This window comes from Sapajus apella, unplaced genomic scaffold (assembly GCF_009761245.1).
Source record: "Sapajus apella isolate SASKATOON/1434 unplaced genomic scaffold, GSC_monkey_1.0 scaffold66, whole genome shotgun sequence".
NCBI lineage: Eukaryota > Metazoa > Chordata > Mammalia > Primates > Cebidae > Sapajus > Sapajus apella.
Genome location: NW_022437006.1, coordinates 11,658,598 through 11,683,126, shown reverse-complemented (window position 1 = coordinate 11,683,126; position 24,529 = coordinate 11,658,598). Strand labels below are relative to the sequence as shown.

At 48.8% G+C, this 24,529-nt stretch overlaps 1 protein-coding gene across 3 annotated transcripts in view; it reads left to right on the top strand.

Annotated features, from left to right (window-relative positions):
• Positions 1 to 24,529, top strand: part of VDR (vitamin D receptor) — a 59,851-nt gene that overhangs the window by 14,334 nt on the left and 20,988 nt on the right. For 2 of the 3 annotated variants that reach the window (XM_032248429.1, XM_032248428.1), the window contains exons 2-4: positions 7,739 to 7,818; positions 11,351 to 11,498; positions 24,076 to 24,206. In XM_032248429.1, coding sequence (XP_032104320.1) covers positions 11,353 to 11,498; positions 24,076 to 24,206 — 277 coding nt within the window. In that variant the 5' untranslated portion in view covers positions 7,739 to 7,818; positions 11,351 to 11,352. Of the gene's footprint in view, positions 1 to 7,738; positions 7,819 to 11,338; positions 11,499 to 24,075; positions 24,207 to 24,529 lie in introns of all 3 variants that reach the window. The other variant, XM_032248430.1, reaches the window with a different exon arrangement.

Sequence of the window (24,529 nt, the reverse complement as noted above, 5' to 3'; positions counted from 1 at the left end):
AAGCCACAGACAATGGGTGGGGTGGTCAGATTTTTTCTTCCCAGCTCAGCAAAATTGTGGCTTTCTGGGCAATGTTTGTTTGGGGTGGAGGTTTTGGGACTGAGAGCAAGCATCCTGCCGTTCACAGCACCTCCCTGGGGCCTGAAGCTCTTCCAATTTTCCTAGATTCTCTAGTGATTATACTGAAGCCAGGTACAATTCCAATAATAATAGCTAAGATATAAAGCTTTTGGTGTGCCGGGCACCCTTCTGAGTGCAACTCAGAGATCAGCTCATTTGATCCCCACACAAGACCTGAGACTCAGGTATTATCATGTTCCTATTTGTAGATGAGGAGATAGGAATGGGCTCTGGGGGGACCTGAACAGTGGTCAGGTGGCCAGGGGTATCAGGCTGGCCCAGGTGGCTGGACAAAGCAAGAGGTCTGATCCCAAGGATCCCAAATATCTCAGAGCTGGTAGGACCTGGGCTTGCGGTCCTACCTTTGACAGAGTCTGAGTGATTCAGAGATCACATTGGTCCAGAAGGAAAATAAGCCTGGCCACTCTGGATAGGGGTAGGTGGTTGGGCCTCAAAGAGTTTTGCCTGAGCAAGAGTAGCTCAGGCCTATGTGGACTTGGGCTGACGGTCCCAGCATTAAGACAGATGCTTAGCCTGGAAGGAGGCATGCAGGCATGCTGGAAGCTGGGCTTGGGAATTGCTTGGAAGCAGCTCTGTTCTGCTGTCCTGAGATGCTTTTTTTTAAAGAGAAAATCCCATTTAGCCATCAACTCCACTAGCACTAGCAGTAGTTTGGGTCTCCCCAAAGAAGGATTGGACCTACTCTCTCCCTTTGGGGCTGCCCCAGTTTCTATTTCTTGGTCTCCAAGTCACTTGAACAAATAGCCTCCTTGTCTCACCAACTTCTGCCTGTAGCAGATAACCATGGGAAGTACCCCCATGTTAGTGTCCCAAGAAAACCCACCCAGAGTAGAGAAAGCTCAGGCCAGGTATATCCCACTTCCCTCTAAAGTATTCCCTGTCTTGAGTCCTTGTTCACTTCTCTGGCCACGGGGGCTGAAGCCAGGAACTGGTTGGGCAGGAGCATGTTAGTGATCCTTAGCGAACTTTTGTTTCTCTCTATTGATCGTAAGGATGTAGTCAGTGCTGAGTGGTCCTGCCGCAGTCTGCATCAGGCCTTCTACAGGGAACTCTCAGCCCCAGAGGGAGAGTACACACCCCACTCCATGGCCCATTCCTACCCCACACCACACTCTTGCCTGGAAGCTGCTCAGGCAGGCGGCTGGGGGTCCTGGACTCAGCCAGGTTAGAGGTGAGAAAGTACACTTCCTTACTGTGTGGCCTTGGACATGTCACTTCCTCTCTCATGGCCTCAGAAGAGACTGAGAAGAGATTGAGGCCATCAGAGAGGAAGTGACATGTCCAAGGCCACACAGTGGGAGTGTACTTCTCTTCCCTTGTTTTTATTGACTTTCTTAGAATTTTTTTCTTTTTATTTGTAGTTGACACATAATAATTGTACATATGGAATACAGAGTGATATTTCAAAATGGGTATACAATGTGCAGTGATCAAATTAGGGCAATTTGCGTACCTATTGCCTCAAATATCTATCATTCTTTGTGTTTGATCATTCAAAATCCTCTCTCCTAGCTTTTTGGGAACATAAAGTAAAAGACAGTTAACCACAGTCTCCCTATGGTGTTGCAGAAAACCAGAATCCATTCTTCCTGTCTAGCTTTAATTTTGTTTTCGTTAACCAACCTCTCCCCATCTTCCCCTCCCTGCTACCCTTCCCAGCTTCTAAATACCCACTGTTTTATTTTCGTGGTCTCCATTTTTTCAGTTGTAAAATCAGAAAGATTGGACTGCAGCTTCTAAATGGGCCAGGCCCCTATGTGTCACCAGCCGCTCTCCAGCAGTGACGGGCATAGCCTGCCTGTCACCTGGCGAGCAGTAATCAGCCCAGAAATCTTGTTGACAAAGCTGAGGGCAGAGTTTCCACTGGAAAAAAGCAGCTTGCAGGAATAATTATTGATAAAAAATTGAAATCTATCTAAGTAAGCCATGTATCTCCTGCCCCACTGCCTGAGGCCTCATGGACCCCCAACTCTGAGTCTCGCCATGCTCAAGAAACTGCTAGAGCTCCCCAGAGTGGCTTGGTGAATGAGAGTATGTAGCCTGGTTTCCATGGAGTGACCCCTAGCCCTGTGGTATGGTTTGGCTGTGTCCCCACCAAATCTCAACTTAAATTGTATCTCTCAGAATTCCCATGTGTTGTGGGAGGGACCCAGGATGGGTAATTAAATCATGGAGGTTGGTCTTTCCTATGCTATTTTAGTGATAGTGATTAAGTCTTATGAGATCTGATGGGTTTATCAGGGGTTTCTGCTTTTGCTTCTTCCTCTTTTTTCCCTTGACGCTGCCATGTAAGAAGTGCCTTTCACCTCCTGCCATGATTCTAAGGCCCTGAGGCCTTTCCAGCCATGTGGAACTATAAGTCCAATTAAACCTCTCTTTCTTCCCAGTCTTGAGTGTGTCTTTATCAGCTGCCTGAAAACAAACTAATATACCCTGATACTGTAGGAGGTGTCAGTCCATGGCTTTTATCAGGTTCTCAAAGGTGATCCATAGTCCCAAAAGAGTTAATGAAGAACCAGCTTCAGGGGTAAATTCCTTCCTGCAACTACTGTGTCATCAGCTGCTGAATTTCCCATCGTTCAGTCGGTCATGACTAGTGAGGCTCTTAAATGTTCTTAGAGGTCCTTAGAGCTGGGTTGCTGGGGCCCAGCCTCCTCTGGAAAGAGCCAAGTGGCAGACAGAGGAGGCGGGCAGGCCTGCTGGGCGCACACCCAGCACTCAGACTGCGTCATGGGCTCTTTCCATGGAATGGACACCATTCTCTCCCGGAAGAGGGCACAAAGGCAGACGCTGTCTACACTACCACCTTACTCGCTGTTCTTGTGGGGATCATGATCAAACCTGGGAAGCTGATGGGGTCTAAATCAAAATTAATTGTAGCCCAGGCTATCTGCTGCTGCTTCTCCCCTCAAACCTCACTCACAACATAAGCATTGTAGAGTTTTCTATTTTTATGATAATTTTCTGACTGATGGAAGTGAAGTGTCTTAGGGCTTAATGTTTTAGAAAAGTCTAAGTGTCTGAGAAAAAAGGATTCTTTTTCTTTTGAATTTTTCTTTTTCTTGAGACGGAGTTTCTCTCTTGTCGCCCAGGCTGGAGTGCAATGGTGCGATTTCTGCTCACTGCAACTTCTGCTTCCCAGGTTCAAGCAGTTCTCCTGCCTTAGCCTCCCGAGCAACTGGGACTACAGGTGACTGCCACCACACCTGGCTAATTTTTGTAATTTTTTTAGTAGAGGCAGTGTTTCACCATGTTAGCCAGGCTGGTCTCAAACTCCTGACCTCAAGTGATCTGCCCGCCTCGGCCTCCCAAAGTGCTGGGATTACAGTGTGAGCCACTGCGCCTGGCCAGGGCTCTTTTTCCAATGTGCATATGGCACCATATGGTGGCCCCTAAATCCTCCTCTAGAGCTCCTGTGTGAATGGCCTAGTAGGTTTGTCTAATATGGCTGCAAAGAGCTGTCTAGGAGCAGCCATTGAAAACTACATTGAAAGACAGGGGCTATTCCATCTGTGCATGATAAAGAGCTTTCTAAGCATAGAGTCATCCAAAGAGAATGGATACCGTGGCAGGTGGCTCTGCACTAGGAAAATTATTCAAGCACGGGCTAGAAAACTGTTTGGCTAGAATATTATCGAAGGAATTTAAGATGATTGGACTAGGTGGTGCTGTTGCCTTCCAATCTTGAGATTTTCTGAGCTGAAAGTTATCTACTGGGTTTTGCTGTGAACATTGTGATCTGTAGAAAATAATTTCCAACCATTCTTACCCATGTTTAAATTATGTGTGTATGCAGGAGCTGGGGGAGACAGTCGGGGCAGGAAGTAGTCTGGATAAGTTCTATTTATCCAGTAAACCCTGTCCCCTTCCCCTTATTATCGCTCTGTTCCTGGTCAGCATCTTCTGGGAGGTCCTGAGATTGTTGTGGACAAAGAAAGTGGGTTGTTGGGGATGGTGGAGAAGGAAGAGAGGGTATCACCTTAGCTGGCCATAATGTTGTTATGCCTGAGTTATGTACCAGAATAAAGAGATGACAAATAAAAAGTCAGGTAGGTCATGCAGTGCTCAGCACTCGATGAGGCAGAATTTAGGGAATAATGAAACGAAAAATAGCATGACAAGTGTGTGTGTGCACAAGTACCTGTGCAGTTGTGGCTGGCAGACACGCAGGCATATCTTCTCCTGGAAAAGCCCAACGTGTGGCTGACTCTATGTGCCAATTTTAGGAAGAAGAAGAGTTGTCTCCTCCTCTGTGGGGAAGTATCTTGGCTTTCCATTTTTTTCTAGAAGGAATGGGAACTTTGGAACAATGTCAACAACTAGAAAGCCCAGTTTAGATCATTCCAGTCCCAACCTGGCAGAGAGAGGACCTCTCTCCTGGGCTCCACTTCCCACTGCGGTTGATTAGGGGCCACATCTTTTGTGCTCTTCCTGCTCATTGGCATCTGAGGATGAATGAGTCTCACTCACTGAGGCATGGACGTTGGGGTTCATTTGGTTAATGAGGGATCAGGGAGAAAGCTTCATCTCATTTAAGGCCTCCTTGCCCGGCATGGCTCACACCTGTAACTCCAGCTACTTGGGAGACTGAGGTGGAAGATTGCTTGAGCCCAGGAATTAGAGGCTGCAGTGAGCTGTAATTGTCCAGCTGCACTCTAGCCTGGGTAACAGAGGAGAACTTGTGTCTTAAAAATAAAGAAAAAAAAGTACTTTTCATGATGGGAATTCCAGTCTTGGAGTTGCATGCTTTCAGAGCTAGAAAAGACATTAGTGGTCACAGCTTCACCACCTTGGGGGGTGGGCAGTCCATGTGGAGTTAAACTGAGCCACAAGGGACCTTGATCTTTGTCTTTCCAGGGCTCTGCCCAGGACACTTGGCAGTTGACACCCTGCAAGACTGTCATAGGCAAGACTGCCTGGGGGTGCCCATTTAACAGAAGGTGCTGCAAGATGGGGCTGCCTGTGGTATGGGTTGACAGGCAGACGTGTAGGAGAGGCAGTGGTTGTGGCTTCAGTGACTGGAAGGAAATATGTTATCTTCTCATTTCTTGCTAAGGCAAGGTCAGGACTGGGGTCAGGGTCAGGCAGAGGTTTTGATGTGGGATGCAGGCCCTGGAGGGATGGAAGCCAGGGGCTTTCTACAGAATTGAGCTCCTCCCCCTCTGCTTCTCTGAGGCTCAGGGCTAGGGGTTTGGTATTTCTAAAGCAGGGTCAGGAGAGGGTTGCTCTGGGGACGGTCCCAGCAAAAGCAGTGGGATGTTCTATGTACTCAGAACACGAATTGCTGGTGGGATGGGCGTGTGACGTGGCAGAGGGCAGGTATTAAGCAGTTTTTCCACCTGTCCTCTTTTCCACCTTATGTCTTTGCCCCACTTTCCTATAAGCTTGCACTTGGACTTAGAGGCTGAGTCTAGGATATCTCTCCTAAAAGGACCGTCCAGTACTGGAAAGTTGAGTGAGGAGGAGAGGCCCATCTATTGAATGGGATTTTCCCAGCTGAGAGGGGCTGAATCCTGGGAAGGTGGTTGGATCCTGGCTGAGACCTGCCATCCCTTGGCCTGGGGATCCTTGGAAGGAAAAGAATAATCCCCAGGTTCTTCCCTCACGACCTGGAGATTGTTCTCTGCATTCTTCCCTACTTAGTGGAAATAAAACGTGTCCAGGGCTTAGGGTTGCAGAAATGACTCCGAACTAAACTACCTAGATTTAAATCCGGCTCCAAAGACAATCACCTTCTCTGTGCCTCAGTTTCCACGCTTAAGATAGGGGTGATAACAGTGCCCACTGGAGGAGGCTGCCGTGAGAGTGAAGTGAATGAGTACACAGGAGAAACGTGGAGCAGGCCCAGTACGGAGCAGGAGGCATCTGCTCTGATGACTATCATTGGAAAAAGACCCAGGTGGGGACTGCAATCAGCCTGTCCTCGTTTGGCCCCAGGCACCACCCTTGCCTGGCTGTGGGACCCTGGGCAAGTGACTCAGAGTGCTCTGAACTTTGACTTTGCTTATCTGTAAAGTAGGGCTGCTCCCTGCCTCATAGAACTGTTGTGAGGACTAAATGAAATGATGTATGCAGAGCTTAGCAGGCCTGGCATGTAGTAAATACTCCAGAAACATGTTTTTTTAGGTTCCAGGGTGGTGTTCTACCTAGATGTCACCTCTGACCTCTGAAAACCACAGGGACTGAGGATAGTAAAGCAGTGCTCCTTTCTGCCCCCATCTTGCCCCCACCTCACCTTCCTGAGCACCGGGAAAGGCCTGAGGAATCAATAAGGCCTGAGAGGGAACCCTGCAGAGTGTGGTCAGCTAGGTGGAACTTGGGTAGTGGGAACAGAGTGGGAAAAGGGGGGCTTGGCTTGGGGGTATGTGGCAGCATGTCTGTCCCCAGCAGATACTTCCCACTGCCCACACTTCTTGGGGGTGGGCTAGCCCAGCTTAGGTTATCTCAGCCCATTGTCCACTGGTGTTTTCCTTGGATGCTCCCTGGGAACTGGCAGTGCTGGAAGGAGTGGCAAATGGGCTCAGCTGGCTCACAGTTCTAGGACTGGACCCAGGTCTTGGAAGCCCCTTGAGTTCTCCTATTTCCCTGCTTAGGCCACTGGAAGACAGACGTTGCCAAAGAAAGACAAAAGCTGGGGTCCAGATACACCCCATCTGGGGTTTGGCTTAGAGACCTTTGCCAGGGTCACTTCCTGTTGGCATCAGAGAAGGAAAGGTGTGTGTGTGTGTGTGTGTGTGTGTGTGTGTGTGTGTGTGTGTGTCTGTCTGTCTGTCTGTCTGTTGATGTCTGCAGGTGGACAAGCAGGGCTGGGTGTCTGTGGAAGTGGAAAGGGTACAATTCTGCCAGTCCCTCCTTGCTGGCCCCCCTGCCAGCTGCTAAGATCCAGAGTCTGGGCACCAAAGTCAGCCCTACTGCAGGTGGGGGTGTTGAGCGTGTCTGGGGAAGAGCTAAAAGTGGCAGAAAACATCCTGTTTGAAAGCAATGCATTGCTGTATTTAACCCCTGCGGCACCTGCTCCGCCTACACCCCGTCTCCACAGACAGGAGATCTCAGACACCTGCCTTTGAAGCTGTCCCAGAAGGCCAGGGCTGTGGGCTGCTTCCCCAGCCCGCCCCATTCCCAGCTCCTGTGTGGTTCCTAGCCGCCCTGCCTCAGGCAGCTGTCTTCTTCCCGCTCTCAATACTGGGCCACGTGGCCCAGTTGCTTTGCTTCCCGAGCTGCCTACAACCTGGAGATGGAAGGGGCAGTGGGAGTGTGGGTCTCCCTAGGGAAAAAGCCCTTCCTCCTTCCTGACACCCTGGGCTGTGAGAGGAGAAGAAGTGCCTAGGCAGGAGGCTGTTTCCATACCACCTCTTCCCATGGCTTCTGCTACTCCCTGCCTTGAGGGAGGGCCATCCTGGCTGCTGCCCAGCCTCCACCCCCCCACCCCTGCCAGCGATGACATGGCACACCTGCCCCCAACCAGCCACTTCTGTTTGCAGTCCCTGGTCTGGGGACTAAAGTCACTGGAAAGAGCTTCTCATGCCCACTTCCTTAGAGACTGTCGAGGCGGTCAGTGCTCTGCCTTAGATGAAACATTTCCCCTTCTTCCTTACAGAAGGCTTTGGGACTGAAGTGTCTGTGAGACCTCATAGAAGAGCATCCGGGGGCTCCACTTACCTGCCCCTGCTCCTTCAGGTAGGTGTTTCCTCATCAGCCACAACTTCCTTGGCTTTCTGCTTTCAAGGGGCAGGGGTGGCTTATAAGAAGGTGGTGGGCAGGGGGAGGAATGGATACTACCCAGGATTTTGCACGGTGGGTCCTGGGCCAGCAAAGTCTGCAGCTGAGATGCAGGGGTATGTGGGGTGCAGGTGGGAGTTCAGAGAGGGGCTCAGGAGACGAGGCTCGCTGGCTCCGGCCACGATCCTGGTGGGCTCTCCTGTGTGTCTGATGTTACCCATCCAGCCTCCATCTCCTCTTTCTCTCTCCTGACCTTTGTAGTCTCTGCCTGTCATTCCCAGGACTTTCAGCTCTCAGGGCGCAGAGGCTTGAGCTTCCTCTCCACATGCGGACTCTGGTCCCGGGCGTTGGTTTCTTGATAGCAGCAAAAAAGCCCAAGCAGGGTTGGGTCTTGTGTCAGCTCCCCTGAAATGGTCCTGTTCACTGTGGGTCTCTGGCTGCTCGATCCAGCCTTTCCAGCCTTCATCCCTAGCATGGAGACTTCCTGATGTCAGGACAGTACCTCACCCCACTGCAGGCCTGTCCCGTTGCTGCACTGTGGTAGGAAGTTGTTCCAACTCGCTTGCATCATAGCATCTCCACATGAGCCCGTGTGATGCTGAACCCTTGCTGGACTGATTTAATGGATATTTCTTCCTACCCACCATTTGATTTCTGTTTTCCACGAAATCCACCGGATGCTTGGGAGCCTGGATGACCCAGACTCTGTAGCAACACCACGATGACTCGGAACTGCAGCATCTCAGCAGACCCAGGGTTAAGCCACAAGCATCCTGGACGGTTTCTATTACCGCACAATGGCCTTGGGCCTCCGGGATGCTGGCCACATCTTAGATGTGCGCTATGTTCTAAAACCTGCAGATGTCAGCTTGGACTTGGAATGCTCTATGGGGTATGGGGACAATGCTGATAGACCCACAGGCACTTTTTCTATTTTTAATTGTTTTTAAATTATGAAACATTTGATACATTCAGAAGGGCATGCAAATACAGATGTACAAAACATAGATGTAGTGTTCTGATAATAATGAGAAGAATAAGATACATATACTCACTACTCGAAGAAATAGAATACTGCTACTACATAATGCCTCTGCACACTCTTCCCCAATCTCATCTCTCCAAAGGTTTCTGTTAATCATTCCTTTGTTCATTTTTTTCTGAACTTTTCTTATAGGTTCAGGAAGCACCTGTGCAGGCTTGTTACAAAGGTATATAGCATGATACTGAGGTTTTAAGTATGAATGAATTGTCTTCCAGGTAGCAAGCATAGTCCCCAGTAGGCCATTTTTCAGCCCCTTCTCCCATCCACTTGCATTCCCAGCATCCATTGTTCTCATCTTTATGTCCGCATGTACACGATGTTTAGCTCCCACTTATAAGTGAGAACATGTGCTATTTGGTTTTCTGTTTCTGTGTTAGTTTCCTTAGGATAATGGTCTCCAGCTGCATTCATGTTGCTGTAAAGGACGTGATTTTGTTCTTTTTTATGATTGCACAGTATTTCAGGGTATATATACCACATTTTCTTTATCCAGTCCAGAGTTGAGGGCACCTGGGTTGATTCTGTGTTTTTGCTACTGCTGCAATGATTTTTGTTTTTTTTTGAAAGTGTTTCTCTCTTTATATATAGGTACAGTATATATTTATACTGCTAAACTTCAATGTATATATAGTTGCTAAACTTTAACATATACATTAAAGTATGTATTAATGTGTATGTAATATATACACTGATGTATACATAATATACACATTAATGTATTATTGTATATGCATTAGAGTTTAGCAAGTATAAATCTAGCTGGGAAACAAATTAGCAATAGGGTTACTATTATTATTAAGAGGGTTCGAAAGCAATTGCAGTCTTTGCCATTATTTTCGATGCCCAAAACCACAATTACTTTTGCACCAACCTACTACATTAAGGTTTCCGGGAAAAGAAAAGCTAAATGAGGTTAGGGAGTCTCCGAGGTCTGCCTGTGACCGGGATTCCCTCTGTCCCTTTGGGACAGACAATATTATATTCTTGCCTATCTGTACCACTTTCTTTCCTTGGCATGAAGCTCTTTGGGAAAATTTTAAGAAATGTTTAAAATTCATTTTGCAGTAGTAGTTTCTAGAGATGTCTTAAGGTTTGGGCTTCTCTGGGCCTCATTTGTAAAGGGGGTGATGACAATGGCACCTCCACCGCGGAGCAGTATGGAGATGAAGTAAGATAAGCTTTGATATTCCAAACCCTGCATCAGGGATTATGGGCCTAGTCATTGGAAAGTGGCTCAGAGCCACCCATGAGCCCCCAGAATCTGCCCCTGTCACCCAGGGGCAGGAAGAAATGCCCTGGGGTGGAGTGGTCTCTTGTCCCCTCTTTTTCCGGGCATTCTCTCTTATTTTCCTTCTGACATGAAAGGCTCTTTGCCTTGGGTCAAAGGGGTAACTTAAACCTGTAATGACCCTTGCAAGGATTCAGATAAAATTGGGAGAACTTGGAGGCAGGAGGGTCTGAAAGCATTTTAGGGCAGTCTGAGGTATCCCAGAGTCATCTCTGAGCCTGGCGTAGATGAGATCAGAGTCAGCAGGCAAAGACGAGGGCCCAGTTTCAGCTAATGGAAGAGTCAAGCCCCTGCTTCCTGAGAAGGCCTTCCCAAATCTGTTCCTTCCATTCCCTCTGTCTCTTCTCCTTTTCCTCAAGTGTGAAATCCACCTCTAGATAATAATGCCTATTTATAAAAACTACCTCTGAAAACACAATTAATTGCGTTGGACTCACGTGACTCAGAAGGGCATTCAAAATAATGTTTTAAGTATTATTGCCAAAAAAAAGTGGGGGAAAGTATCTTGAAATTTTGATCATCTTGGTACCAGAACACCAGGGGCATAAGCCTGTTAGTTCCGAGCTTTATGGTTGTGAGGAGCTGGGGCTGGAATGACCAGGGCTCTGGCTTGGGCACCTAAATCCTCAATTTCTCTCACCCTCAAGAGGTGGAGACCTGAGGGTTTCTCTCCACATGTGAGGTACTGAGGCTGCGGGAGGACTCTCATTTCCCTTGGAGCAGGTGTTGGGCAGGATAGAAGCCCCTGACCTGGTTCAGGCCTGTGTCTGAGGCGGAGCTGGTGCCAGTGGTATGCCTGGGCTCATTCATATGATCCTTACACCCTGGAAGTAAAGTGCCTCTTCCAGTGCAGAAAGCGGGGGCATACAGAGGTGAACCACCAAACCCAAATTAGCCTGGCAGATACAGCATCTGAAACCAGGCAGCTGATACCAAGCTGTGCTGTAAGCCAGCTGTGTAGGAAGAACCATATATGACGGCTCCAAAGGCACTGTGCTCAGGCCTGGGCCCTGGGGACACGTCCACACTTGCTGAGCTCCCTGGTGGTGGATGGTGGGGGCGGTGGGATGACGCTGGGGGGCGGGTGGCACCAAGGATGCCATCTGGCCCTGGTACTGACTCTGGCTCTGGCCATGGCCTGTTTGCTGTTCTTACAGGGATGGAGGCAATGGCGGCCAGCACTTCCCTGCCTGACCCTGGAGACTTTGACCGGAATGTGCCCCGGATCTGTGGAGTATGTGGAGACCGAGCCACGGGCTTTCACTTCAATGCTATGACCTGTGAAGGCTGCAAAGGCTTCTTCAGGTGAGGCTTCCTCCCAGGCTCTCCCCAAGGAAAAGGAAGGGAAAGGAACCAAGGCGCTTCCATGAATGGAGCTCCTGCATTTTCCAAGTCTCCTTCCTTCCAATGTCCATGAAACATGCGGTGCTCACAGCCACAGGAGCAAGAGGTCCTGAGTGGTGTCTTCTTCCCTCTCCCCTCAGCTCCAGATGTGTCCTCTGACTCACTTGGAAATCGCTTTCCTGAGGTTGCTGTGTGGATCTCTATCTTTCCATTACCCCTGTGACCCACAGCCTCCTGCACCAACCCATGTGTCCGTCCTTCCAGAGTGAACCTCCTCCCTGTTGATTACCACAGCTTCCTCAACTAAAAGACAGGCATGCCTTTGGGGAAAGCCCAAGAGCTTGGCTTCAGAGCTTGCCTTCCCATCCAATCCAAACTGTTCCTTGGAACAAGGGAAATGGCACCTCTTGTTGGGTCATCACGATCTGTGCCCATATCTTCACCCAAGGTTTGTTTGTCCCTGGACTGAAAGCCAACCTTGGAACACCCAGGCAGTGTCCGGAATGTACCTGCATTTCTGTTTGATCAGGGCTAGTTTCTCTACCAGCAGGCTCCCCTTACGTGAGCTCAGGCTTACAGGTGTGAACGGTGTGAGAAAAGCATTGGAAAGCCAAAGATTCCCATCCAAGGCCAGGGGGGGGGGGGGGGAAAGGGATGGATTGGAGCAGGAACTGGGAATTGTGAGAAATTAGCATTTGGCATGTATTGGAGAGAGTAGCCTGAAAGAAGGCAGCCAAAACAGAGCTTCTGCCTAGCTGTCTACACTGGAGGTGGGTATGGCAGGGCTCTAACCATCAAACAAGGAAAGCGCAAATCAAGTGCAGACGAGGATGCCGAGGTTGGCTTGGTTGTTGTCTAAACTGGAGCACTCTCCTCACCTTGGGGGGCACAGTGAATTCAAGTCCAGGTGCTTTTGTGGGACTCTCAGTCAGGGGCTTGGGGGCTCTGTGTCAACACAAGCTCCAGATTCACCTGCCCTCTGCCCCAGGAACCAGCAGGCCCAGAATTTCATGGCCTTGAGCAATTGCTGGGCAGCGGGGGTTTCTGTGGGTGCTAGTTGCCTGTTTGGCCTGGTACTGGCTGCCCGCTTGGCTTCCAGGCAGCCTACTCCCCAGCTTGGGAGCCAGACCAGAAGCATCGCTGGCTCTAAGTTCTTTTTTGTCAGTGCTCAGGTTTGAGGTCCACACATCCTGCAGAGTGGGCCTTCAAGAGCCCTGGCTGTGTCCCAGGTGACACGTGGACGCTTTCCTGCTGGGTCCTGGGACTGGGGTGGGGGGGCTGCCTTGAGTGCTAATGAGAGGGGAATCTAACGCATACCTCAGGGCCTGCTTCCTACCATGAAACCCGTCAGAAAGCTGTGGCCTCAGATGCTGGCCATGGCAGTAACTTATGGGATGTCCTTGCTCAAATGGATGTCCTTGACATCTTTAGGCTTTAGTTAACTCAACTAATGGCATGCATGTATTGATATCCACCCCCTCTGCTACATAGCGTTAACCCGAGGATTGATGAGACAACATGTAAAAAAGTGCTTTAAAAAACGCTTTTTCAGTCTGATGAAAAAAGCTGAGATGTTTTAGCCTGATGGGCCACTAATGCTGCCCTTCGTGGAGCCATGCTCTCATAAAATAAGCAGCCTCACAGCTGGTCAGCCAGCCACTTTCCTCGTGTGTGTGTGTGTGTGTGTGTGTGTGTGTGTGTGTGTGTGTGTGTGTGTTTAAATTTTTTTAAATAATGGGGCCTCCCTATGTGGCCCAGGCTGGTCTTGAACTCCTGGGCTCAGGTGATCCTCACCTTCAGCTCCCAAAGTGCTATAAGCATGAACCACCATGTCTGGCTTTGTGTTTCTTTTACTTATTCCCTCACCAGACTTGAATGAACATTTATGATTTGGCATAGGGCTAAGAGCTGTCAATATGGAGATTCTCACCAAAGGTCATATCTTGCCAATCTGCAACCAAAACATTTGGTTATGGAGTCTCTACCCCCAAACCCACTCTCTCCTCCTAGGTCTCCTTCCTGCTGAGATCCAGCTCTGGGAAATGAGGCTCTTAGGTGCCAGCTGGTTGGGTGGTGACATATTGGAGGGCCGTTCCTCACTGGAGTGGCTCTGACTGCTGTGCATCTGTGATTGCTGCTCTCGGACACACCACTAGGCTGGGAATCCTCAGGACAGGACCGTGTGAGGCATCTGGGTGGAGGGAGGGCAGGTCCTGTCATGCCCCAGGCTGAGTGTGGAAGTTTGCAGAATGAACAAGGACGGTATGTTTGTAATCTGTGTCACCACAGACAGACAGAGCATCTGTGTTGCTTGTGGCACGTGATGCCACCATAATCCACCCTCATCCCACCTCAACAAGAGCCCTTAGAGTCTGTTGCTGGCTGATGGCCACAGCCACTCCCTGCAACGCCTGGCACTGTGGGCTGCAGGCTGCTTCTGTCTTGTTGCCCTGTCCTCGGTCTACCTTAGATCTCTACTGTCCCTGTCTTGATGACTAAGCCAGGCTGTTACATTCTAAAGAGTCAACATGTCTGTCATTTGCTTGAGGTTGTGGGTGAAAGAGAATGAGTATGGTTATCTATGGATTGTCCAAGAGTAATGTTCAGAAGCTTGGATGGAATACTTGGAGAGGAAAGGTCACTGAAGCTGTCAAGAAAGACAGCTGCAAGGTTCTGAATTTTGTCTGATATATAAATAAACAAACACACACGTGCATACACACGTTCACACACACAGTCAATCCTCATTATTCATGGATTCTGTATTTGTAAATCTCCCCACTTGCTAAAATTTACCAAAATCAATACTTGTAGCCCTTTTGTGGTTATTTATGAACATGTGCAAAGCAGTGAAAGGTTCACACGGCTTGGCACCTTATCTTCCAGGTCTTCACGATCTATTTAGTGCTATGTTTTTTGCCTTTTCGTGATTTTTGTTGTTGACTTTGCTGTTTAAAATGGTCCCCAAGAGTGGGGCTGCACCATTGTCTGGTGTTCCTAAGTGCAAGGCCATGATGTGCCTTACAGAGAAACTGTGTGTGTAGACAAGCTTCCCGCAGACAACAGTACTGCTGCCTGTTTGTTCGATGTTAATAAATTGACAATATCTATTGAATAAGATATCTTTAAACAGAGAAATCACAGAAGCCAAGGTTATGTGTTGATCAGTTGATGAAAATTTTGTGACCAGAGGCTTGCAGAAATTTTACCTTGTGCTTCCTCCAAGAGCAACGGTTCAATATTTACTAATCCAGTGTCCACAGTGACTTCATAGACCAAAACTACTGTGAATAATGAGAATCAGCTATACATACATCATTTCTCCTCTTCTTCCACCCCTGATGCCTGCTTCTCCTTCTTTGCTTCATCCAAATTTTATTTGGAAGTTTTCCATCTGATCCAAATAGTTGCTTGAAAACCCTCTGGTCACTTATATCTGTCTGTAAAACTCTGACCCCAGAAAGTCAAGGGTCTGTACGTTCTCTGTGGTGGGCTCTGCATCCTTGGGAACACAGAAATGACAGCAGCCGAGTCTTTGCTCTCAAGGAGCTTGCTTGATCTGGTAGTTATTGGTAGACAGCGTTGCTTGAAGGTTGGGTCACTGGCTGTTTTCCAAGCCCCGGAAACCAGTAATCCAATCCCATTTGACCATTTAGTATTTGGTTTGGCCTCTAAGATAGTTAACTAAACTGCTTCAGGAGCAAGTTGCTATCATCCCAGCAAGTCAAAGACTCATAATCTAACTGAAGGGTGATGAAGGTTAGAGAGGGACCACAGTTCTCTTGATCTGTGGTCAGGCATTAGAGGCCATTGCTGGTCAATTCCTCCTGAAAGCTATTTCATGTTGCTTGTGCTTCCTGTTATTCTGGAATACAGGGACATCCTCAGAGAAAGGTGATATTTCCAGTGTGAATAAAATGTTGGCAGGGGCAGGCTTGTAGATGGTTAGACACCTCTTGGCTATATGTTAACAACTAAGGCATAAGTAAGGGCCAGAGGAGGAAAAATATTTGGAATAGATCTATTCCAAATTATATATATAGTGGATGATCCATATATGTATATGCATGTGGATGAATATGGTCGTGGATGAATATGGTCATGGATGGCTTCATCTGGGGTCTGATACAAAGGGAAAGGTGTAATGGACAGAGAAGAAAATCAGAGGAACCCCTTTGATGAAGAGAATGAAGGTGGATGGTGAGGTTTAAGAGCTGATCCTGGAAGGCAGGATGAGAAACAGGTTATTATTTGCCTGCTTATCTTGTCTTCCTCCCTGTTGGGATGCTTTAATCAGGACGCTGTGCAGCTGTGTGCTGCAAGCTACAAGCTAACAAAGACAGTGAAGAGAAGTGCGTTTTTGCTTAGTAGCTCTGAGGTTCTTGAGGACTTTGTTAATTCTGGGTCATGTGGAGTGCAGGGGGTAAAAGGTAGGCTGGTGAGGATCCAGGAACATGAGGAACGTTCTGACATTCAGGAAGGTCACCCTGCTGATATTTGTAGCTCTTCTAGGAACCTGATGTGAAGGGAAGCAGAGAAATAGGGCAGATGTCCAGGAATTTAAAACCTAAACTGCTTAAAGGAGAGAAAATACAGAAAATGGGAGGGACAGCCACACAGGGTAGTCTATGGGCACAAGTAAATGAGTCACCAAGAAGTCAGTATTGCTGGAGAGACTTTGTCCAGGTCCGCTTTGACGGCTTACCTCCATTCACAGATGTTCAAGGTTGTGGATGAAAGAGAATGAGTGTGGTGATCTATGGCTGGTCCAAGAGCAATGTTCAGAAGCTTGGGTAGAGGAGGCCAGAATATTTGGAGAGGGAAGGTCACTGACGCTGTCAAGAAAGATAGCTGCAAGGATATGATTTAACATTACCTTTTTGTTACTCTTTTATTTCTTTTGAAATTCAGCACTCTAATCAGGGCTCATTTGCTTTGCAGTCAGCACACACTTGAGATCTTCCCTGTGCTTGGGTTTTATAGGGCCAGTGGAGAGCATGGTCAGATGTGACCCCACACTTCCAAAGCATCCCTCTAAAGACTGCCTGAATCCCAATGGCTTCTTTGCCCTAGAGGAGTCCTTCAAACAGCCTCTGGTTAGTGCTCCTGGACTTTGGGGAAGCATGTGTTTGACTGCTGCTCTAGTTTGGATTGAGAGATGGTAGATTCCTGATGAGGACTGTAGTATGTATAAAGATCAGTGTATTAGTCCATTTTCACACTGTTTTCAAGAACTACCTGAGGCTGAGTGAAAAAAAGAGGTTTAACTGACTCATAGTTCAGCATGCATGGGGAGGCCTCAGGAAACTTACAATCATGGGAGAAGGTGAAGGGGAAGCAAGGCCCATCTTACATGGCAGCCAGGGAGAGACAGAGAAATGAAGGGGGAAGTGCCACACTTTAAAACCATCAGATCTTGTGGGATCTCACTCAGTATCACAAGAACAGCAAGGGAGAAATCTGTCCCCATGATCCAGTCACGTACCACCAGGCCCCTCCTTCAACACGTGGGGATTACAATTTGAGATGGCATTTGGGTGGGGACCCAGAGCCAAGCCATATCAATCAGATTCCCTGGAGTCAAACAGATTTTGATTCGAATTCCAGCTTCCACACTTGTTAGCTGTGTGACTTAAAGCAAATTAGTTAACTTTCCTGTGCCTTTTTGTGTCTCTTGTAAAACAGGGATAATACTTACCCAAAAGGTTGTCGAAAGCATTGGAGATAGTATCAGAAATACTGACCTAGAAAGCTTCCAATAGTGATAGCTAGTATCATTATCCTTTTTTAGTGTCTTAGTTTTGAGGACAGACAAACCTTTTTTTCTTTTTTCTACCATGGCACTTGGAAGGTGTGACTATGTGATGTGCTGCAGCGGTGTCTGAAAAGAGGTTCCTGAACAAAAGGAGAGCTTCATGTCAGTCCAAGGCTGGGTAGAACTGGCTGGTGCTCAACAGAACTGGACAGTGGTTGCTGTAACTAGCATAGGGGCTGTGGCTCTTGACATCAGGAGCTACAGTATATAAAACAGCAATACGGTTTCAGCCTCTGCTGCCTGCAGGGTCCTGTACTAGGCACCCAAAAGGCAGGAGCAAGACATGGTGTCTGCTTCTGGGGTCTCAAATTCTTAGTGAAACGCGTAAAATCTGTTTCACCCATTCTCAGCACTCCCTCCCACTGCCTCTTTCTGCCAGTTTCTTTTCTTTCTCTTTATTTAGCTTTTCTTTTGTCCAGGTCCTGTTCACTTTTCCTTTATTTAGTCCTTGCAAGCCTCTCTGAAATGTTGTTCCCATTTTACAGACGTGGAAACTAAAGCATGGGAAGGCTAAGTAACCTGCCCAAGGTTGTGTTTAAAAATTAAACTCAAGGCCAGGTGCAGTGACTGATACCTGTAATCCCAGCACTTTAGGAGACTGAGACGGATGGATCACCTGAAGTCAGAAGTTTGAGACCAGCCTGGCCAACATGGTGAAACCCCGTCTCTGCTAAAAATACAAAAAAAATTAGCTGGACGTGTTGGCACATGCCTGTAATCCCAGCTACTTGGGAGGCTGAGGCTGGAGAATTTCTTGAACCTGAGAGGTGGAGGGTGCAGTGAGCTGAGAATGCACCATCGCACTCCAGCCTGGGTGGCTGAACGTCTCAAAAAAAAAAAAAAAGAGAATTACATTACACTCAAGTAGATCAATCTAACCACATACTGTATTTCATTTCTAATTTTTTTGGTAGTTGTAGTGGGTAATGGATTTTTAAAATGTAATATCTATATATGGCTTTTTAAAAAGCCAACAGTTTAAGAGGATATGTAAATGAAAAGTAAATCACCTATGCAACCCAATACTTGGTTCCCTACCTCCTCCCGGAAGCTGTCACTGTGACCAGCTCATCGTGTTTGCTTCCACATTCTTTATGTAAAAGTGAATATGTGTGTGTGCACACACGTCACCATTCTGCAGCTTGGTTTTATCTACTAAAGAGCACTTCTTCAAGCTCTTTCCCACTTCAGCATTTTTCCTCTTTCTTTTTCACAGTCACGGCATATTATATGGAGATTTCATGACATAAGAAATCAGTTCTAGCTGGGTGCAGTGGCTATGCCAGTAATCTCAGGACTTTGGGGGGCCGAGGCAGGTGGATCACTTGAGGTCAGGAGTTCGAGACCAGCCTGGCCAACATGGTGAAATACTGTCTCTACAAAAAATACAAAAAATTAGTTGGGCTTGGTGGCACGCGCCTGTAATCCCAGCTACTCGGGAGTCTGAGGCAGGAGAATTATTGAACCTGGGAGGTGGAGGTTGCAGTGAGCCGAGATCGCGCCACCACTGCACTCCAGCCTGGGTGAGAGTGAAACTCTGTCTCACAAAAAAAAAAAAGAAAGAAAAGAAACCAGTCCTCTATCATGGGCATTCAGGTTCAGTGTTTGGCTTCTTCAGACAGAGCTGCAGTAACCACTGTTGGGCCCATGGACGATCTACCCACAGGGTAACTACCTGGAAATGGCTTTACTGAATTAAAATGCCTGTGCATTTAACATGCTTGATTCACGTTGCCAGTTTCCCTCCAAACAAACAAACAAAAGTCTGTGCCTTTCTCTACATTGCTAACTGCCTTTTAATGCTTTTTAAAACCCACCTGAAGGCCGGGCGCGGTGGCTCAAGCCTGTAATCCCAGCACTGTGGGAGGCCGAGGCGGGTGGATCACGAGGTCAAGAGATAGAGACCATCCTGGTCAACATGGTGAAACCCCATCTCTACTAAAAATACAAAAAATTAGCTGGGCATGGTGGCGTGTGCCTGTAATCCCAGCAACTCAGGAGGCTGGGGCAGGAGAATTGCCTGAACCCGGGAGGCGGAGGTTGCAGTGAGCCGAGATCGCGCCATTGCACTCCAGCCTGGGTAACAAGAGTGAAACTCCGTCTCAAAAAAAAAAAAAAAAAAAAAAAAAAAAACCCACCTGAGGAGAACCCCCTGATGCTGCCTCTCACATGCCTGTAGGCCCCTATCAAGTGATATAGGTCTTTTTATTCCTTTAGCTTTACTGGGACATAATTGACAAATAGGCATGGTCTATATTTCAGGTACACAACTCGATGTTCTGCTATATATATATGTTGTGAAATGATCACCATAATCAAACTAGTTAGCATTCCCAGAGTCTCACATAGCTCTTTCAGATCAGGAGCTCCCGCTAGTTCCTGTATCCTGAGCAGGCACTGGGATCCCTGTGACACTCAGTGCTGTGGAGACGGAGCCCAGAGGGGATAGTTGATCCCATGCCTGGTTATGTGAGGTGCATCTCTGCTGGCAGAGGCCACCTGCTGGAGAAAGGCCCTACTGTCCCAGGCCTGAGGCCCTGGCCCCAGGCTCTTGATGCTTTTGTGAGGTTCTGGTCTCTTTCTGTTTTGGTAAATTGGTCTCTGGCATGAGAATCCGTCCATGTCCTCTCTCACCCCTGGCTTTCTAGAAACTGCATCTATATTTAGCTTTGTTGCCCCACCCCTACCCCCCTTCCTGAGCTGAGGTATAAATGCCAACCAACCAGAGGATGACAGGGTCCAGGCTCAGAGAGCAGCTGAGGCAATGGGCTCTCATGGAAACCTGAAGCTCTTGTTTCTCAAATCCAAACCAACTCACAGGCAATTAGTATTGGGAGGAAGGGAGGGTAGGGTGTGGACCTTCAGGACAAAGCACAGACCCAGGGCTGGGCAGTCTGGCTTCCCTGATTCCTCATGGGCAGACAGTAAATAACAGCCACACATGTGGAAGTGTCCTTAGAAGGCGGGAGGACAGGGAAGAACAGGACCTCTGAGCCAAGAGGATCCGTGGGCCAGTAAACAGTCATGTTGGGCCAGACACACCTGAAAGGCCAGCTCTGGGATCTGAGTTCCAGGAAGCCCTGGGTCTGGCTGTTGGAGCTGGTGAGCGAGTTTTCTGTATGTACCTTGAACAGTGACCCCACACTCCAGAGCATAGTGGTGCTGTCTTCTTTTTCAGTGCCCTTGGGCTTCATGTGACAACTTTTAAGCAGAAGCAAGGGTACCAAACTTTTTTTTTACCCTCAGTACTTTCTGTTTTATTTTTTATTTTTAGAAATAGGATCTCACTCAGTCACCCACACTGAAGTGCAGTGGCGCAATCTTGGCTCACTGCAGCTTTGACCTCACCGGCTCAAGTGATCCTTCCACCTCAGCCTCCCGAGTAGCTGGGACCACAGGCGCACGCCACCATGCCTGGCTAACTTTTGTATTTTTCGTGGAGATGAGGTTTCACCATGTTGGCCAGGCTGGTCTCGAAGTCCTGTGCTTAAGCAATCCTCCCACCTCAGCCTCCCAAACTGTCGAGATTACAGGCGTGCTCCCGCCACTGTGCGCAGTCCCAGTACTTTCTCTTAACTCAGTTCTGCACTGTTTCCTCTTCCTATTCCTAGCCTCATTCCTGTTGTCAGGCAAGCGGGGGCTGAGTAGCAATCTCCAACCCTCCTGTGTAGAGCTGTCTGAGATGGAGCTTCATATTTAAAGCAACATGAGAAAGATGAGAGAAAGAGGGTGAAGCAGTGGAATCTCTTTTCAGGCAACCCTGCAGCTGGGGGAGCTGCCCCCCAGTGAGGGTCAAAGACAGGCTCCCTGGAGCCTGGGGAAGGACAGACAGGCCCCCAATAGGCCCAGGGCCACCTCCCTTCTGAAGCTTCAGGAAGTTCTCAGCCTCAGGCCCGGTCTGGCGAGAGGCTTTGGCTCACTGGAGGTGGTGGCTGGGCTAGGCTGACGATGTGCTGTCTTGGTGCCCATGGCCTTGCAGGAGTAACAGGAAGAGCTCCAAGCCAGACAAGACAGCCAGCGGGAGGACAGAGCAGCCCCTCAGCATGCAGAGCCAAATGCCTGATTGTTAAAAAAAAAAAAAAAAAAAAAAAAAAAAGGAAATGAGAGTTTCTTCTGAAATAGAAACTTCTGGTCCTTGAGTAGGTTTAGAGAATTACGGGCATTCTGAGGCCTGAGCCTCTGTAGTGACGGATGAAGCCTCAAAAACCACAAGGTTGGTGGGAGGGACACTGATCTCATGTCCGGGAATATACAGATATGCCCTGTGGGGATGATTGTATCTCATTTCTGGGGAGCCCTAACAGTTCCCAAGGTGCTTGTTTATTCTCTTATCCATCCAGGAAAGCAGCAGTAAACAAATAGAGGTGAAAGGCAAAAGGCTTTTTGTTTCTGTGAAGATGGAAAAAACCTGGCATATTGTCTCTGGGTGGCTACTGCAGGGGCAGGACTGGGCTTGGAGCTTGGGAGCCCCTGATAGCCTGGTGCTGTTCCATCCTGACAACCCCGGCTCTGCGGTAGGCCCCTTGGGTGATGAGGGCCATCACAGCAGGGTACCAGAGCCAAGGTCCAAAACCAACAGCAGCTGCTTCCTTGACTGCTGGGTCATTCTTGGCCTTGAGCCATCCGGGGCTGTTTGGGGTGTCAACTTCACTGAGCACTTTAAGTTTCTGGGGTTGAAAACAATCCAGGAAGCTAAAGACTAAGCCTCAGATCCCTAAGACTTCCAGACCTAAGAGGCCACACTTCTTGCTGAATATCCTCACCCGTAAGTTTCTTAACCTCAGTGGTCTCATGTATAAATGGAAGGAGCTACACTGACCGTCTCTGGGGCCCTCTGTGGGTCTGAGTCTGGGCTGCCTGGGACTGCCGGCAAAGCCCTACTCTGGTCTCTTCTCTGTCCCGTGGGCCAAGTCCGTGTGGTCTCCAGCTGTCCATTTGCTGGAGCTCGCCTGTCAGTTGATGAGTGCAGTTGCCCTCAACCCCGTGTGTGTGCTAGTGAACGTGAACAGTGACTCATGTTTTACCAAGAATCCTAACTAGTGCCTGGCCTTTGAGCAGATGATGTTAGAAGCTGATCTCCAGGAAGAAAATGTTTGGGGCTGGGCTTTGGCTTCGAAGGCTTGGGCATCTCCACAATCAGCAGTTCCTTGGAAGATGCTACTGCTCATGCAGATAGTGATTCTGCCACCACCTTCCCCCAGCTATGTCAGAAAAGTGGGGCCTACTCCTGCTGGGGCTGGGAGGAGGACAGGGCTCTAGGATGTGGATGATGAGAAGCTTCTAGGGAGATGCCTCAGGGAGGTGTCCTTTATGCAGCCTCCCAAAGTCCACGTGGTGTGTCTGGCAGTGGGAGAGAATGTTAGAGTTAGGAACATGACCCCTTAAACTTAAACACACACACACACACACACACACACACACACACACACACACACACACACAACTTACATAGGCTACAAGGGTACCACCTTTCTAGGTAAGAACACTTCAGTAGTTTTCTGGGGGTTGTTTTGTTTTGTTTTGAGACAGGGTCTTTCTCTGTTGCCCAGGCTGGAGTGCAGTGGCATGATCTCGGCTCACTGCAACTCTGCCTCCTGGGTTCAAGTGATTCTCCTGCCTCAGCCTCCAGCCCCCAGTAGCTAGGACTACAGGCATGCACCACCATGCTCGACTAATTTTTGTATTTTTAGTAGAGACAAGATTTTGCCATGTTGGCCAGGCTGGTCTCAAACTCCTGACCTCAGATAATCTGCCCGCCTTGGCCTCCCAAAGTGTTAGGATTATAGGCGTGAGTCTAGTTTTCTGTTCTTACAGAGCTCCTGCTTCCTCTGCCTTTCAAAAATCCAAGGCCAGGCCTCAGGATTTCCACCTGCTTGTCTGGTCCCTTCTCTGACTGAGCAGGTTCTGGGATGTCTGGAGCTATGGTTTGGCCTTTTCTCCCTTCCCCGTCCACGTCTATCCCTGGAACAGGCAGTGTTCCAGTCCCACATCTCTGGCCTCTAGACGACTTCATGCTGAGACTAGCACCCTTACTTCTCACAGCGGCTCCTTAGATGTTACTGTGCTGGCTACTCCGGAGATTTCAATATTTAAAAAGTTTTTTTTTAGGGAAATGTTCTTGCATATTTCTTGTGTAATTTTTAAAAGAGGAAGGGGAAGAGAGTACTGTCAAAGTAAAAGTAAGTGTAAGGGCTGGGGCGCAGGGGCTCACACCTGTAATCCCAGCACTGCGGGAAGCCTAGGCGAGGGGATTGCTTCAGCCCAGGAGCTCCAGACCAGCCAAGGCAACATAGTGAGACCCTATCTTTACAAAAAAATAAAAAAATTATCCAGCCATGGTGGTATGCACCTGTAGTCCCAGCTACACTGGAGGCTGAAGCAGGGGGATCACTTGAACCTGGGAGGTCCAGGCTGCAGTGAGCCGAGATCATGCCACTGCACTCCAGCCTGGGCTATAAATTGACACCCTTTCTTAAAAAAAAAGACACAAAAATTTAAAAAGGTAAGTACAAGCCACGATGGGAGCTGGGCAGGCAATGAAAGTAGAAGGAGGAATTGCTTGGTGCCTGGTCTAGAGGTGAGAGTAGCTGGCAGCTGGGGTGGGCCCCATGTCCTCTGTTGGAGAAATGGAGACCTGGGGGCCCAGAAGACAGGTCTCTGTGGTCACAGGGAGAGGAGCTGGAAGGTCAGTGACCCAGGGCAGGGTGTGTGCTCTCTTGGCAGGCGAAGCATGAAGCGGAAGGCACTGTTCACCTGCCCCTTCAACGGGGACTGCCGCATCACCAAGGACAACCGGCGCCACTGCCAGGCCTGCCGGCTCAAACGCTGTGTGGACATCGGCATGATGAAGGAGTGTGAGTGTCCAGGGGCTGGCCGGGGTTTGGGGCTGAACTGGAGTCAGGGAAAGGCCTTGGCCACTCTCCTGCAGGTTTGGGAAGAGGTCTGCCTGCCCTTCCTCTGTAGCTGCCAGCATCTGGGGCCAGGGCCTCAGTAGGACCAGCAGCTGGTGGCAGGGCAGCTGGAAGTCCAGGGTCAGATGCACTCAGCGGCCCTGTGTGCCTCTTGAGGACCTGTGTGTTGGTGTCAGAGGTGCTGGAAGGGCCCTTCCAGAGTGGGGCCTGAGAGGAAAGAGAGGCAGGACACTGCCTTCAAGATCCCCTTCTACTCCCTGGTCAGG